Source organism: Coloeus monedula, assembly GCF_965178545.1.
Source record: "Coloeus monedula genome assembly, chromosome: 7".
Classification (NCBI taxonomy): Eukaryota; Metazoa; Chordata; class Aves; order Passeriformes; family Corvidae; genus Coloeus; species Coloeus monedula.
In genome coordinates this window covers 11,066,855-11,083,817 of record NC_138787.1, presented here as the reverse complement: position 1 = coordinate 11,083,817, position 16,963 = coordinate 11,066,855, and the positions used below count along the sequence as shown (strand labels likewise).

At 44.0% G+C, this 16,963-nt stretch overlaps 1 protein-coding gene across 1 annotated transcript in view; it reads left to right on the top strand.

Moving 5' to 3' along the window:
- Positions 1–12,863: 12,863 nt before the first annotated feature.
- The window catches only part of ANKRD44 (ankyrin repeat domain 44), a gene marked incomplete at its 3' end in the record, with an annotated part of 125,673 nt that continues 121,573 nt past the window's right edge, over positions 12,864–16,963 (top strand). Inside the window, exon 1 of the mRNA XM_082285101.1 lies at positions 12,864–12,996. Within this exon, the coding sequence (XP_082141227.1) occupies positions 12,970–12,996 (27 nt within the window). The 5' untranslated portion in view covers positions 12,864–12,969. The remainder of the gene's footprint in view (positions 12,997–16,963) is intronic.

The following is a 16,963-nucleotide window of genomic DNA, read 5'->3' as shown; positions in this document are numbered from 1 at the left end:
GAAGAGGCAAGTGGGCTTCTTGATTTGCTAAGCGAGTCTGTCTTGGTCCAAAGTGCTTCCGTGCTAGTCATCACCACCCTATGGTTTTTTGACTTTGCTGTGTTGTGTGTAAGATTTTACTGGGACACTTCTGCAGAGTTTACAGAAACAGAGATGTTTTATTACTAAATGCTGTCATGCATAGTATTTGCTTACTATTTGTAGAAGTTACAGTTACTAATTGCATGAGCATTCATATGGCTTATATATATTAAGATCTGAGTCACTGTCTGAAGATGGGAGAATAACTTCCCAGTTATTCTATCTTCTCATGTTAAGATGCATTTACATTCCCATGTGCAAGTTAAAAAACACATCTATGCTCCTGGATACAGGTTACTTTTTCTCTTATGGCCAGTTACAGTTTGTTTCTATACTTCTCTGTGTTGAGGCAGCTCTTGGGCATTTCAGTTCCTGGAGACAGACCTGCAGTACAAACTTCTTGGAGTTACTATGTTTTCATACTTTGATTATTCTGTTGGTGTTAGAAAAGCAAGTCTGCTGTTCATGACAGCCTGTCAGCTGCCAGCTCTGCTTCCTTCATGCTGGTGTAATGTCATGTACCACAGTAATTTTTCATCTACTATAGGATATGCAGTGATTAAAAAAAAAAAAAAGACAAAACCAAAGCACAATGTCCAACCACCACCACACTTACAATTTAGTGTGTATCACTAGTTGCTCGAATTGCATCCATTTTCATTGGGTTATTTTTAATCACTTTCCAAGCAGGGCCTATGAAGAATTCTCCAGTGTCAGAGGCTTCCAGCCTGGGTCCTTGCTCCCACTGTAGGATGCCTGTGTGATACAGATACTGCAGTCCGGGACATGTTTTGAGACTTCCTGTGCAGTTCAGGTATCAAAGAACTTCCTTACACATCTGTTAAAGGTTTTGCCTCTGTTCTTGCCTTCTTTCAAGTTTTTGATGCTGCCTTGTTATCTACCTCTGGAGTTTTGCTGCTGGGGATTGTAATTTTCCCTGCCATAGGAAATAATGTGCATCTGATGGTAATACTTCCATTACCATTGCAAATCATCTCTGTAAACACAAGCAATCCTTTTATTTATTCTCTCCTATTTCAGGAATGTGGGTTCTTCCCACTGATAAACAGAAGTAGTAATCCTCAACCCTGCTCTGTTCCTCTCTTAACACCCCAACTGATGAGAAATTACTTCTAACTTTCTATTTTAAACATGCTTCATCTGTTGAATTTTTATATTGTTTTACTTATATGGTTTTCATCTTTAATTGGATCATTTTCTTGTTACATCCCATCCATTTTATATGGCTTAAAGCCAAAATAAAACTCCAGCTATCTTAATCAAGTACCAGCTACCATTATGTTTAGCTCAAGTGCTTTCTTGTTTACCCCAGAATATATTTCCTGAGGATGGAGATCTAATGTCTAGGTCCAGTTCTTAACTTAAGGGTCTTAACAAGCAAATAGTTTTGCTTTGCTCTTCTAATTTACAGTTAAAATGTGGGACCGTCTTGTACACCTTGTGTGTTGTCTTGTCAAAAGTTTGACTTGTGTGCTTAAAATCAGGCAAGTGTGGGTATAAAGAAGGAGCAGTGCATAGTGGTTAAAGCACAGTAGAGGATACTGGGGCTTCCTGTTCTGCCAGAGTATTTGCTGTGTCTCCATTGCAGAAATTGTCACAGTACCAGTTCTGGGAAACCATCCTGAGGAGAGTCAAGGGGGTCTTTCAGTAAATCAAAGGACACTTGTTACCTTGTTCTGAGGGGAAAAATTTACTTAGCATTAGATTAATTTTATCTGCTGTTTTCCTGTACGTTGTGTACGCATTGCATGTCAGTACTTTGTGCAGTTTTCTCTCTCATTCTAGGATACATCACTGGAAGTTGGCCCTTTAGCCCCGGTTTCTACTAGGATGTTTCTGTGGAAAGAAGGCATTTATCCTTGGGAGACAAGGGGTTAGTGCTGGTTTTAGGGCCTGCAGGAGTGAGTGTCAGGATCTGACCTCTGAGGAGACCAGGAGAGCTGCAAGCCACGACTGAGCTGGTAAATCCTCTGTAAACCTTGAGAGAGTCACTTGAGGCCACGCTGCTCCCTGGGCTCGAGCACCTGGGCTGTGCACAGTAGGGAAAGCTGTGCCAGCCGTGCTTGCAATCTCTTCCTCTTCCTTCTAGAGATATTGAAGCAGATCAATCTGTTTTATTGTCTTTCACATTCAAGAACTCTAGGAAATACTGCATTTTAGTAGCTGTTGAAAATTTAACCACTTATTTGCGTCTGGGGTAAATTACTGCAAGGCGCATTTAGGGTGTGAATTCTTCCCAGCAGCCTGCCTGTAGAAAGCCTTCTGAGAGCCCAGCTGGTGCTATTCACTGTGACAGAACAATGCTTCTTGTCCTCCAGGAGGCAGGTTCCCTTTCCTTTCCAGGGCTTGGCTGTGTCTCATTGCTGTGATAAGAATGCTTCTTAGTGTTTCTTTTTTCATAGCAGCTGAACCGAGTTGCTGGAGTGAGCTGAGGCCATCTGTCCTGATGCTGGAAAGGAAGAGTACAGCCTGCTGTCAGCTATCTTAAGCTGCTGGCAAATCAGTGGTGTGACGTGGGGGACTTAGGAAGGAGTCTCTTGCTGAATTGCAGACCATGGTGATTAAACCAGTCTGCCCTACTTGGCATACTGGTTCAAGATGTTGCTGTTTAGTGGGGAGCATCCCAGTAATACAGACATGGCTTTTCCTGCCTCTCTGACTGGGTTCTCCTCCCCTCTCCCACGTTAGTGGGTTTGAGTCTGTAACATACTGTTTGGAAAATTAGTTTCCTGTGTAGTCAACAGAAAAAGTCATGGAATCACTGAAATACTCTACTGAAACATGTTTCCTGTGCTAAAGGAACTGCAAAACCTGCCAGGAAGTGCTGTGTGATAGGAGTATGATTTGTAACATTATTTATTGTAAGTAGTCACTAATTCTGCCATGGCTGGACAGCAGAGTTAAGATGTTAATGCATTATTAAATCATTAGTACTAGTATACAAGCATAAATTTGTTCTTAATGTGAAGTATAAATCAAAAAAGTTATATTCTGATACACTCACTTAGTTTTGCTTTGAGAAAGAACAGAATGAGCTCTCACCTTGCCATTCCCCAGACACGTAGGTTTGACATTTTTGAACTCCAGCATTCACCTCTCATATCTGAACACTGGCTGCTTTATGGCACTGTTTTTCTACCAGCAAGGTGTTTTTTCATTCTCACTGTGCTCTGGGATTTAGGGAATTAGAGGGGAGTAAGGCAGCTGTACCATAAGCTTAGAAGCTCATTTCTGACCTGCTTTATTCTTGTAGCTGTATCCGTGGCTCTGTGTGGAGATGTTAATGGTGACATTATTTGGAGCACAGCCATTGACCCAATCTTCTGATCTTGCAAGAGGATCAAGGAAGACGTCTGCACTCGTGCAGAATTGTACGAATGTGCTTCGGGCTTTATGCAAGTGCAGGGCCCATCTGTATGGGCTGAATCTATAGATTTTTATCTGGGGACCAGGCACGTGTGCTGAGAATTATTTATTCCATCCATTGCTCAGTCAAAATACTGCGCAAAACACATGTATAAAAATACACAATGCCAGGAGAACTTTAACTATTGTACTCTGCATACATAAAGAGCAAGTCACATTATTTTTTAGAAACACAGAGCAGATACTCACATTGTATGAGCTCTAAAATTCTTCTACAGTGAAAGACAAATCCATTTAAAAGGAAATTGAATAGAATATAGCTCAGTCTTGGAGTCATGACTTTCCTTGTTCTAATTTAAATAAATAGACGGTGGAATCCTCATTTCTTAGAGGCAAGATAGGGTTTAGTAGGAAATGCTTCATATTTTAGCCTGTTGGATCTTTCTTTTATTGAAGATTCTCAGCAGTTCTTACCCACAGAGGCAGGGTTTTCATAAAGAATGTGCAAGGTGAACTGATGTTGATGTTTGTAAGTTAGAGCAAGATTATGTTCTATCCAAAAATCCAGTAGAAATAAAACTGATCAACCACAGGGTCTTCCTATCCATGGCACTTTCTCCAAGGGCTCCACCAGTGTCAGTATGTGCTGGGCACTTCCCTAGGATGTACCATGCAGGCAGCATGGCCATCAGGCAGGTCATTAGAATTTCACCAATGTCATTGCAGTTAAGGATGGATTCCTGCCTCTCTACCATTTCTCTCCAGTTGCTGCAAGGCTTTAAGAGACACTCATGATCTAAAGAAATTATTTTTTTTTCTCACAGGAACACAATAAGCCCCTGTCAAAACAATCAGCTGTTTATTCTGATGAATGTATGTGATTATTAAAAACAGAACAACCTCTTGGAGAAATGGAGCTTCCATCAAAACCTTACAAAATTCTTCCATTACCTTGTTTGGAAATGAAAAGGAGTTGGGGTAGAGAATTCTTTGTTTTCTTTTTCTTTGGAAACATCCTTATTTGGCATCTGTAAAGCATTTACATTCTCTAGTTCTGGATCAAAGTCCTTTCATGGCTCATGTTACTTATTTCCTTCTTTAACTGAAGCACAGAAAGAAAAATGGATTTTTTCCTCCCTCAGGCTTATAGTATAAACCATTGTGAAAAGTCAAATCCTAGTTCTTAGCAAGGAAGTAGTGAGCATAAGGAATAAAACATCTCAAAATGTATAATCTGAAGAACCACCATCACCCACTTCAGAATAAACAGTCCGTAAGTGCAAGTCCCTATAGCAGTTACAAAGCATGTAAGGTAAAATTTAGTAAAACTAAACTAAGTTAACTGTGCTGCTGGATTCTTTCATTCCTCATGTTCCAAAGGTTTGTGCTCTTCAGGGGAAGACCTTTGTCCTCCTTGGTCTATGTAGCAAGCAGCTAATAGAGTTGGCCAAGTATTGGGATACAAACTGCGGTTGGATCAGGCACTAGAAACATTAAAAACAAACCACAATTTTCTTCATTTGCATGAGTAGCAGGATGAAATTTGGAGTTGGCAGAAGTATTTTCTGATAGAAGAGCAAGAAACCCCTGTGAATCAGCTATGACACATTATCTTGTTTTATACTTGCAGGAGAGTGTAGAGAGTTTTGTTTCTGAATGCAAAACAAGCTCTTTCCAAGTCTGCCCCTCCCGTGGTTCTGTGCCCCAAAGAGCGTGGTGGTTCTGCTTATTTTCAGAGCTGTGCTGGCTGTTTGCTGGCTTTCTGCCTTTTGGCACACATGGAGCTGAGCCCCATCACCCCCTTCAGTTTGCAGACAAGCTTCTAGGCTGTGGCCTGTGACCTTGAATATTGGCTCCCTCCTGTTTCCAAGTATTGCTACAGCAGAAGTGTATATAATGGCTGGGTTTGATTTATCTTCTAGGAAGAATTTGGATGTATATCAGCTTTAGCATGGCCTATGATGATGCAATTAGCTTGAGGTAAGCCGATACCATAGTCTATGTACCCTTTGCTCTCCTGGAAACAAATCATAAATTCTCATCTATATTTTAGTGTGTTCAGATATTTAAATTGGTTTCCTTCACAGACCTTCATTCTGCGAGGTTCTAGTCTAGCATTTCCTTGTCGTAAGGGAATGTACTGTAGTGCACAGCATGTTTTATACCTAACCATAAAGCAACATGGACTACAGGCTGTTGGGCTGATTTCTTTCCATTAGCTTTCATCCAGCAGATCTGAACTTATTCCAGAGTTCCAGCATTCCTCCAAAAATAACGTTACTGATACCCTCTGTCACATTGTTCTCCCCACAGAGCACTGAAGCACATAACTTCTCTACTGCAAGGGAAAAAAACCCCTCCCTTTGGATTATGAGCTAAACTCTAACATCAGAGAGAAACACAAACTATCACAGTGCTCTCTCTCCTTGGTGGTAGCTGCGTATTGGTCACTGTGTGCTCCCACACCCCTTCTAATTAAATGCAACTTCAGGAATGGCTGTTCATTCTTTGTGTGACATGAAAATTTAAATCTTTTGCTTGGTTTTGGGCCCTGTGAAAAATATAGTTGAGTTTGGGGAAGGAATTTGCTATCAGAACATTCCCAAATCTTACCTGGGTCTTAAGAACTGGTGTTGGACTCTTCCTGCTCAGGCATAGGCCCTTTCTTCCTCTCTGCACACTGAGAAGGGATGAATACAGATTCCCAATTTTGTTTGTGCAATGTTCTTCACTTTCAAGACTGCAACCTTGGACAACTGATCCAGCGGTATCTTTCCAAAATTATTCTGTTTCAGCTGATGGATTTCAACACTGCTGGCATGCATCCATTGGTGTCCCATCTAGTACCAGTACCCTAGTACTAGACAGAAATGAAGTTTATGCAGATGCTGTGAAATGAAAAGACCAAGGACATGAAATCTTCCTATATTAAAATAATGATGATTTCCTGATGCAACTGAGATTAAAAATTGGTATTTCATATTAGTGCGACAGTTCAATAAATTTATTCTTGAGGATGCAAGTGAGAAAGAGACTTCAGAACTAGGGATTATAAGTAACTAATTGCTGTATCTTATGTAGCAAAGTGATGTGTAAAGAGAGGTTGGTGTAGTGTCCATTTGAATTCTCAATTATATCTTTCTAGTGAGTGTGACTAATTAGATTAATATAATTTACACAAGCACCTGATGTTTCACTCAGAGGGGTACAGGAGACGTTTCAATGTAACAGTAATCCTACCCCCTGGAGATCATTTGCTGAATTCTGTCAAGGTCAAGCATACTTCACAATGGAAGTCAGTGGAAAATGAGGATTTCAATTAAACAAGAATACTTCAAAGCTGGCAAATCACTTCAGATCATGAGCACTGAAGATGCTGCTTTAAAAGCCCCAGAACTTTTTCGCTGAGTTGGAGTGGGGTGCTGTCACTAGGATTGGAATACTTGAAACTCATACATACTTATGGTATGCACAAGGAAGCCCTAAACATACTTTTTTTATGTCTTCTGTTTTCTCTTCATGTTTCCCCTAAAAGGTTAATGACATAGAAGATTAAAGATATTTTATATACCCATAAATGGAATAGGGCTGAGAACAGAAAATTTAAATAGTGAGCTTCCCTCTCATCTGGTTTTACTCATCCTTCTTTCTTCCTCATTTCTTTTTCCTCTTTTCTTTTCCTAGTACTTCAGTATGAGTTGGTATAGAGTGTCTGTTGTGGTGGAGTCCAGACTCCACAGCCAAGCCTGCAGCTCCATAGTGTGGTGAAGTGTCTAATATGTTCTTTGTTGATTTTATTTTTTTATGTTTTTGTGGTTTTTTCTGTTGGAAAGATTAAAGCAGAATCAGATAACTTGGTGTTTTCCAGGGAAGAAGAACAGGAGATAAAAGTAAAAACCCCAAACAGCAAAGTAACACAGATCTCTCTGGCCCTTTTTATATGACACAAGGCAGTAGACTTACCTGGTTTCTAGACTGAACACTGGATTATGTGAAAAATTGCTGAAAATTATTGCAGTCTCTCTTCAGGAATGGTAAAGATGGGTATGTATTTTTACAGGCCACTAACATGTTGCTGTAAGAACTGAAGTGAGACTAATGCTTTCTACTGTCAGTGAAATCTTTCTCTTTTTGCAGAGATGCATTTCTAGTCTGCTGTAACCACGAAGGAGTTGACCCAGTTTAGCTTGTGTAGTTGTCATCTGCCTTAATTCCTCCTGTTTTCAATACCCAGTACTAATTACATGGTCATGTGCAAGAGAGGTGCTAGCTCAGACCAACTGTAAGGACACCTTAATATATGAGGGAGCGTTTATTCCTTTTTGGTTAATGCAGCAGAAGGCTGTAATAATTGTAGTTCCAGCTTTAAATGCACAGTGTCTTATTGTATCATATGTCTAAGCCTCGCTGTGCATTAACTACATGGCTGCAGAAGTATAATCAAAAAGTATTTGCAATGAGAGGAGGCCTGTGTCTGGGTAAGAGGAGGTGCTTCCAAGGTCTCCTCTTTGCCCCTCTCTGGCCTTATCAGTGGATTGATTCACTTTGTTTCATTCCACACTGTCCCCACCTTGTCCCCCTGTCCCATGTAAATATTAAACAAATAGATCTAGGAGGAAAAATAGCTTAATGAAATAAAAAGAATTGCCCTTGGGGAAAAAAATAACAGAATAAATTTCACCTTGTGAAAAAGAATCATACTAAAACAGAAGGAAGAAGAATTTGAGAGGGGAATGACAGGCAGCTTGAAAAATCTTCTGAGATGACCACCCCCTTCCCAGCCCGCAGTCACCCTGTGTGCTGGAGCAGTGCAGGAGGAGAGATGGTGACAGCAATAATTAGTTACTGTCTCTGGTATTCTGCTTGCCAGTCTCGTGCTGTGGCCAGTCTGCCCTTCCATTTCAAATTCTCACAGCTCTGTGTGTTTGTGCTTGTTTCCCCCACTGCAGACACTCATAATGATGCTTATACATCACTCTAATCTGACTCCCACTGATCTGTGAGGGGGAAGAATGTGCAGCAAGATGTTCACATGCTGCTGTTAGAGGATAGGCAACAGGTAGAGACCAGAGGCATGCCAGGTATCTCAAGTTATTAGAAATGGTTAGAGATAACAAATATGTCTTCTGGTATCAGTTCTGTCCTTCATCCGTGCTCAACAGTGGCAAATAAATGCTGCTGAGGAATATGCTGACCGTATTTACTTAGCTCTCTTCATGAGGCAGGAGCCAAACATATGTCTAGGAACAATTGGACCCTCCATCTGTGAGTGATCATCGTGCTTAAATACAGCAGCAGCCCTGACTTTCGAGCAGAAAACAGAGCAGAACCCTTCCCCTGCCTCTGCTGCTCAACTGTGCAGGCAGAGCAGGAGCAGGGAGGAGGGTGGCAGTGTAGACTTCTGGCTGCCTTAAAGTGACAACATCCTGTTAGGCTGCAGAAACATCTGACCAATGCAGAGGTCTGTCTATTTGAGATGCAGGAGGGTTTGTAGGGATTCAGCAGATGATTCGCTGACATGTTTGTATTGCTGCAGGAGGAACAGGGTGGGGGAAGAACTCTTCAGCCTCTCTTTTGTATAGGCTGTTCACCCACTTCCCACCCATGTCGCAGCTCACTACAGCATGTCAATACAGTACAGTGGATTTATTTCAATGGGATTGCTTTCTTCCCTGATACTGCATGGGAAGCGCATAACTCATAACAAACAGTCTGTGGTGGCAGAGTAATGCTCAGAGCAGTAGCTGGTGGCCTTTACCTGAAATCCTTCCCCAGCTGTGACAGAGGGCGCTCCTCACAAGGTGGGAGAATTCCTTGTACAGGCAGCAAGCCAAGCACCATGTGGAACAAGCACTATGCAGGAACACTGTGGCATGAGAGAGAATTTATGGTGCATCTCTCAAGTCCTAAGCCAATACCTAAACAGAGACTTGCACTATTACTCCATGTGAAAATGACACATGAGATCTTGACCAAGGACTGATTGTTTATGATGATGATGAAGTTCTGTTGAAGTCACATGCCTAGATCTAAGTGTGTCTGGGAGTTTTGTTGAGCCCAAGCAGGTATAAGACTGTTGAGAGGCTTTCCTGACACAAAATCTAAGTGAGGAAGTGTCTCATGTGTGTATGACTGCTGATAGCAGATGGCTAAACAATCCAGTTTAGGTGCAACTGGAGGAACTTTGGTTTTGCTGGGAACAAAATGAAAAGGTAAAAAAAAAAAAAGGCAGATGTCTGTGGTACTGGGCCAGTACACTACAGAGCCTAATTTGTGGCCAGAAGATCAAGAAATCTAAGTGTGGGCAACTGCAAAATATTTGGGGCATTTCTTTCTGTTCTTTTGCTATTTGTTCTTTCTTTCTGTTGGAGAGAAATTGCTTAAGTGCTAAACTTCAATCTTTCATGTTCCTATTTTGCTTTTTAAATATGCGATAGGGGGTTGTGTTTCACAGAAGAGTTCAACTTGATGCACAGAACCCTCTTAGGATTGGGTATGGGTCAGCAAGGAACAAATGCACCAGCTGTCCTTAGAGGTTTCTTTCCACTTCCCTGTCAGAGGTCCAGTGTAGCCCTAGGGCTTTTTCCTTTCCAAATACAGGTTTAATCCAAGATGACAATATCTGGCAAGCTCAAGTGTATTCTCAGTAAGAATGTTGCACACCTGTTTTGATGGTACTCATTAATGTCTAAGTTTGGAAAGCCAAAATTAGTGCTACAGGTTTGAGAGTTGCAGGGTATGACCATTATTTGAAAATTTAGTTAATGGCTTTGTGACTCTTCTTCATAAAAAGTCAGCTGAGCATATGGCATCATTGCACATGAAAATGTGTCATGGAATTACTGTTATGTAGCAGCCCAGGCTAAGAAGTTGTTGAGTAAAATAGCAGAAAAAGCTTTTGTTGATTGTGCATTACTGGAACATAGTTGTTTGGGCTATTTTGTGAACAGGAGAGGAGGACATTGTACTCCCAGAGAAATCTTGGACTCCTTTACTGTGTGGGTAATGACTGCAACACTGTGACTACTCCTGGCAATTCATGCAAATGACACTTTAAATGAAAAGTGTAAATAAAATTGTAAGGACCTCTATAAACTGAGAGCTGTCCTGTTAATATGGGATGTGAACACTTTCTGCAGTCCTGCATGTTTCTGGGGGCCTTTCCAAGGAGTGGCATTGTAGGTTTTTGGTCCTCCCAGACACCATCCTGTGGGGCCTGGGAAAGAGGAGCTGGCATGAGACTCTGCTTGTTGGGAACAAAAAACTTGAGAAAAATATTTTAACACTGTCATGATCCATCTCCTCTATGACCACTAGCTTGCATCGAGCCCAGTTATTATCCCAAGCATCTGTGCTCCTCCTGCATCAGCAGATTTCCATTCAGATGGCATTGCCATTGGCTTAGCTCCCTGACAGAGTGTCAGAGGTCCCAAAGAAGGTATAAGGATTTGTACCAGATTTTTGGATCAGAAAGTGAGGGGAGCAAAGAACAAATCTGAAAAATCATTTTCCATATGTATCCACCAAGTTTAACTGCAGGGGGAAGGCTACAGAGTCATTGGAAATAGGCCTTTGTAACAAAACAGGCCTTTCCTTATAATGGTGAAAATTTCCCCTTTTTTTTTTTTTTTTTTCTTGCTCTCAGCTGGGAGCTAACTTCTGCTTACAGAGCCTGTTAGCAGGCTGCCAAAGCAGAACTTCTGACCCGAATTGGTGGGACATAGAAAGGCTCCAGTTCCTGGCACACGTCTGCCAGCTGCCCTTCTTAGCGTGTGGTTTGACACAGAGCAAATCTCCTCATGCAAGTGTAGTGGTCCTGGGTGTTGTGGCATGAAACACCATAAGATGAAGTGAAGATCCTAAAAAGACAAACTGCCATAGTTCATACATTAGGATACTGGATTGTCTCAGTGTTTTCTTGTTTTTTTGGTTGTTTTTTTTTTATCTTTAAAAGACTGATTTATATTAATACTATTTTGCCATTAAGACCCCTTTAAAATAGTTGGAGTCAAAATGTGTTGTAACGTGTTATTTTTAATCCCCACTTATAATGATGCCTCAAAAGCCTGAGACCAACACCTGCTTCCTTGCTGGATCGGTTTTCTTCCGTAGAAGACACTTCCCTTTTTTTTTAACTACTTAGAGTCACCTCATTCTGTAATTAACAGTTGAAAAGTCATAAACCACTGTCATATTGGATGTGTTGCAGCGTATGGGAGGTTCTTACTGCAGAATCTAACTTCTGGGAAAATACCTGGCCTTTGTGTGACTTGGAGGAGGGGAAGAAGAAATCTTCAGTCCTTTGCTCTTCATTTACATGTCCTTGGAAAAAATGTAATTACCCTCATTACCTTCAGCATGTGTGTAACTCCTGTTGCTGTGCATTGTGCCAATGATTTTAATCAAATCACATGCTTCAGGGATTCAGCTTGTCAACTCTGAGGGGTAAGAAAGAATGTAAATTTACCCCTTCATGGTTTTTTTCCTCTTTTCCTCTCCCCCCCCCCCCCTTGCCAGCCCCTGGCCTTGCATGCTTGGCTGTGCGCTGGTGCTCGAGTGACACTGACAGCCAGCTCTGAGGGTGGAACTGAAGTTTCCCCCAGGTCAGCTGAACAGGAACAGTGAATGATGTTCATTTTCCTCTACAGCATGAGGCAGGGACTGTGAGGCTAGTTTGCTTGCTTATTAAACTGTGCTTATTATCTAGTATGTTAGTTTTTGAAAAGTGAAATAGTGTATTGAGTAGGAAGAAACTTGGATTGTCAGGAGTTACCAGATTTTTGCAAGATAGCTACTGCAAAAAGAGGTAAAAAAACCACCCCAAAAGACTCCTGTCGAACAGTTGTGTGTGTTGCATGGGATTTGACAAGTGGATTTGCACGCACACATGGAAGAAAGGGAGAGGTTAAGGCTTCGGCTTCTCCTTCTACCCGGGCTTGGGATGGCACGTTCCCTGCTTTCCCTCAGCGCCGTGGGAACCAGCGCGGGCCCTCAGAGCTCCGGCCCTCAGGGGTGAAGCCAGCACGGTGCCCTCGGGGCAGCGTCCCTGCGGCGGGGACACGGGTACCCCGGCCCGAGGAACAGCGCCGTGTCCCTGAGGGGCCGCGGCCGCTCGGGCTGCGGGTGCCCCGGCGCGCAGCAGGTGCCCGGGGACCCCGGCCGGGGCGCGGGGCGGGTCCGTGCGGGTCCCGCCCGGTCCGGCGGCACCGCCCCCCGCGCTGCCCGGCGGGGCGGGGGCGCCGAGAGCCCCGGGCGGCCTTCGCTCTGCTGCGCTCCGGCAGCGGCCGCCGGCGCGAACAAAGGCGGCAGGCGGCAGGCGGCGGTGGCGGCGCGGCCGTGCGCGGCAGCTCGCCCGCCCGCCCCTGCTTCCTGGGCCGGACCAGGCGAGGCGGCCCCCGCCCCGCCGCGAAGCGGAGCCGCCGCCGCCGCAGCAGCGCCGGTCGTGGGGCGCGCTCGCCGCCCGTCGCGGGAGCCGCATGTGCGCGGGAGCCGCGGCGGAGGATGGCCGTGCTCAAGCTCGCCGACCAGGTGGGCGCCGCGGGGCGGGCGGGAGCGGGCGCAGCGGGCTGCGGGCTCAGCCTCAGCTGCAGCCCCCGCGGCGGTGCCGGCGGCCGGGGACGGCCCTTCACCCTGCCGGGGGCGGCTGTGGAAGCCCCTTCCCGGGAGGCGCCGTGTGGTGCCGGCTCCCCGCTGCCCCCCGCCCGCCGAGCCGCCGCCGATGCGCTCTCTCTTCGCTTCCCGGCGGACATTGTGTGCGGAGGGCCGGGGGCTGGGGGCCGGGCAGGGCGCAGCTCGCCGGGGTCGCGGCGGCGGCGGCAGCCGGTACCGGTACCGGGCGCTCGCCCGTCCCCGCCGAGCTGTCGCCCCGCGGTCCCTGGTGAAACCCTGACATCTCCCGTCGGTGGGGTGGGATGGAAGTGGATGTCGGCTCGTTTCGAAAGGCCTCTCGGCTCTGCCTATCCTTCCTTTGGGTTTCTCCATCGTTTATTGCCGTACCATACGTAGAAATCATTTTTCCTGTCGCCTTCTTACTTAGGAAGTGCCTCTTCGGATACGCTGTTGCCGTTCTTCACAGGCTACTAGGAAAACCCGTAGTATTAAACACTTGGATCGTGTTAAATTTAGCAGTGGCCAGACAGCTGTAATCAGTGTTAAAGTATTTCTTATCACTGGTAGCTAGAAGCATTTATAAATATTTAGTAAATTGATATTATGACGCCCACATCCTGATTTATCCATATACTCTACCAACTGTTACACACTTTGCGTGCTTTAATCTGCTATTTTTAATTCAGCGTGGTCCGCCTGTGATGTGCAGCGTGGGTGTCCTGCAAGCCTCAGACCCTTCCTGTGGGGTTCAGAAGGACTGCCTGCAGCCAGCCCCTCTCCAAATACCCGTACTTGGACATCACAAGCCTTGCTCGCAGTCTATTTATGCTTTTCCAAAAAAATCTTACACACACGCAAAGCTGCCACATAGCACATTGAAAAGAGTTTTGAAAGCAGAAAATGATAAAGCTGCTTCTAAAGTGAAAGCGATACTGTGGGACCAGTCTATAATGTGTTTTCATGTGTAACAGAAGGCGGTGTTTATGGGCTGTCTCCTGACATGTCCCTTGAATATCCTCATCTTTAGATGTGGTGCTTATGACTGGCAAAGAAAATGTTTCACACCATGAGGCTTCGCTACCCCATGGTGCACAGATCAAGTCTCGTAAATAAGGAGATTCAGGTAGGAGCCATGTGTTAAAAATCCAAACAGCAAGCATTAATATTAAAAATACATGTGTTACAAAGGACCAAAATTGTACCATTTTAGTGCTTTTTACATGTTTAGTGAAGCCCTTGAATTTACTGCCTTTAGCATTTTTAAACCTTTGCTGACATCTTACAGCGAGAATTTTGCTTCAGCAGCAGCAGTAGAAGTCAAAATAGATTTAAGTCAAGTAGATCACATCTTGATGGGGTCTGTAATGCTGTAGAAAAATGATAGGCTGTTGTCTTAGGGTTCTCTCTTTTTGTCTTACTCTAAGAACCCTTAAAGCAGAGGGAGGAGGCTCCTTAGAGCTGCTGTGACACCCCTGCAGTGTGCCTACTTTGAGAACGCTCAAAATTTTGGTGAATGCTTATCATTGTTCCTGGTCTGGCTGTGGCCTGGGACATAGTAAGACAGGCTGATAATTTTTCTTTGTGGACGTATGTTTCCTGTTGTTTTCAGAGGGATATATTGGTCTACCTGTACCCATCCTACTGGATCTCTTTTTATTTCCTTAATTTTCTTCAACAGATCTTTTTCTTTCGCTTCTGAGAGACTGGAGGAGGGGGAGGATACATTCAAAGCTGGCTGTGGTGCTTCCTCTTAAAGCGAGAGCAGAAGTTTTTGTGTGCCCGTTTCTGTGTGCTTGGAGCTGTTGCTGGTGGAGCCATTCCCACCTGCAGCCTGAGCAGTGTAACCAAGGCACCGGGGCAGCAGCTCTGTGTGCATCAGGGCAAGCTCTACTTCTCATCTGCATCAGAATGGAGGAGTGCTGTCCCCAGGCTGGCCCACCTTTAGCTGAGAGAGACACAGTAGCAGCAGCCCCATGTGGTTACAGGTAGACTCAGTCAAAACAGAGGTGAATCTGGACCGAAGAATGATGTGCCTGGGAAGATTTGCATTCCTGTAACAACTCCTGCGTGTGCTCAGACTCGCTGGGGTTGTGGGAGCAGGCTCCTGCATTTCTTCCTGCTCTTGAAGATTGAGGCAACTGTGACAGTGATAACTTGCAGTGATTCAGGAAATGGTTTCCTTTTCCTTAAATATCAGCGGCCACAGCTCACAATGTCCTGCAGTGAAGTTTGGAATATGGGGGATGTTCGACCCGCCCCTGCAGTAGTCAGAACCTGGGCTGCTATGAGTGCAGGCTGCTCTTTGTGCACTGAGTGTGAGGTGCTTCAGGTCTTAGTTGTGATGCTCAGGGAAGGATGACTCTGAAACCAAGAGCTCTCTGCCTGTCATTGGGATTTCTGTAGCACATGCTTCTTTCTGGACCCATGACTTTTTTGACCAGTGAGGAGAGCATCATGTAGGATATGACTAGAGAGCCTCCCTGCTGGGAGCTTAAACATGCCTTTCTCTTAAGTGATCTCTTTCCTCCTTGCTTCCACGCTTGGCTTTTCTTACCTAGTGTATCTAACAGCAAAGATGGCATTCAGACAGATGAGAAATTAATCACACCACTTCTCATTTAGGCTTTGAAGACAGACAGATGTTAATTGTTTCTGCTTTCTTGATATAGCTGAAAAGTGCTAAAGTACTGCTACACTTAAACATTAAAAGAGATTATCAGTTCTTTTGGCTGCATTCACTCGTTAGGCAGGAGAGCTTAGTTTAAGAGTTTAGCATTAGTTTAGCTTACTTGAATTTGCTTCCAGTGATGGTAATTATTAGCTCATCAATTGAGCCAAGAGAAACCTGTAAGTGATTTAACCACAGGAAGTGTGTTCTACCATCATTTGTTTCTAGACTAATTTCTTTCAGGCATGTAACTGCCACTTTTGAATGACTAAATGTTAAGCTGAAAACAAGTTAAAATAGTTCATAAAACTTAAACCAATTCATAGGATTATAATCTTTGTGCATAGTGGGGTCTGTGCATTTGTAAACATTCTGATATTCTAAATATTTCTGTTGTCATATTCAAATATTGTAAAACTTGCTCTAAATCTTAACACATATTACAGCTAGCCTGCAAGTTGTTTTAAGGACTGAAAAAACTTTTTTTTTTCAATTCCAAGAGTTACTGCTTTACTGTTCCCCATCCAAGTTATTGGCTGTACCTTTTCCATTTCAATAAGCATTAGTATTTTGTATTGTGTGAGGGTACAGTTGTTTATGATAAAAGCCTCTAGCTGTTGCAGTTAAGCTAGAGTTCAGAAGGAGCAGAAGACAAGTGCTCCAACAAGTGAGCAGCCAGAGGCTTTCAGGTGTGAGTGGTGCTCTCAAAGGGTAAAACTATTGATCTGCTTGTGACTTTTGTGGCTGCTTTTTGAGCAGCAGTTGTTGCCTGGACCCACCTCTCTTATCTTTTGAGTAATCAGCAGATGTAGGGTTCTTCCTGCTGCCATTCTCCCTGCTTGCTGTCTGCAGTTCTTTGCCCAGCTTATTCTTCATACTTGCACCAAGTAACCTGGTTTCTTGAGAGCTATTTGTTTGCTACTTGCAAACTCTTCCAGAGAAAGCCTGGTAGCTGATGTCCTGTTGAGTGTGCTTTTCATCTTCAGGGTTTCCACTGATGGTTCTGGGCAGCAAACAGACCATTGCTCCTGTCAGCGCTATGTGAGAGGGTAAAATATCTTAAAATAATTCTATATGTAAACTTCTGTGATTTGGCTTTTGGAAAATTATTTTGGAAGAACCTTAAATTTCTGTAGTGTCTCCATCTCATTTTCAGTCTTATCTTGCCAGCTGGGGCCTTCCTTGCAGAGGTGCCAGCTGTGCCCACAGGCCTGCAGG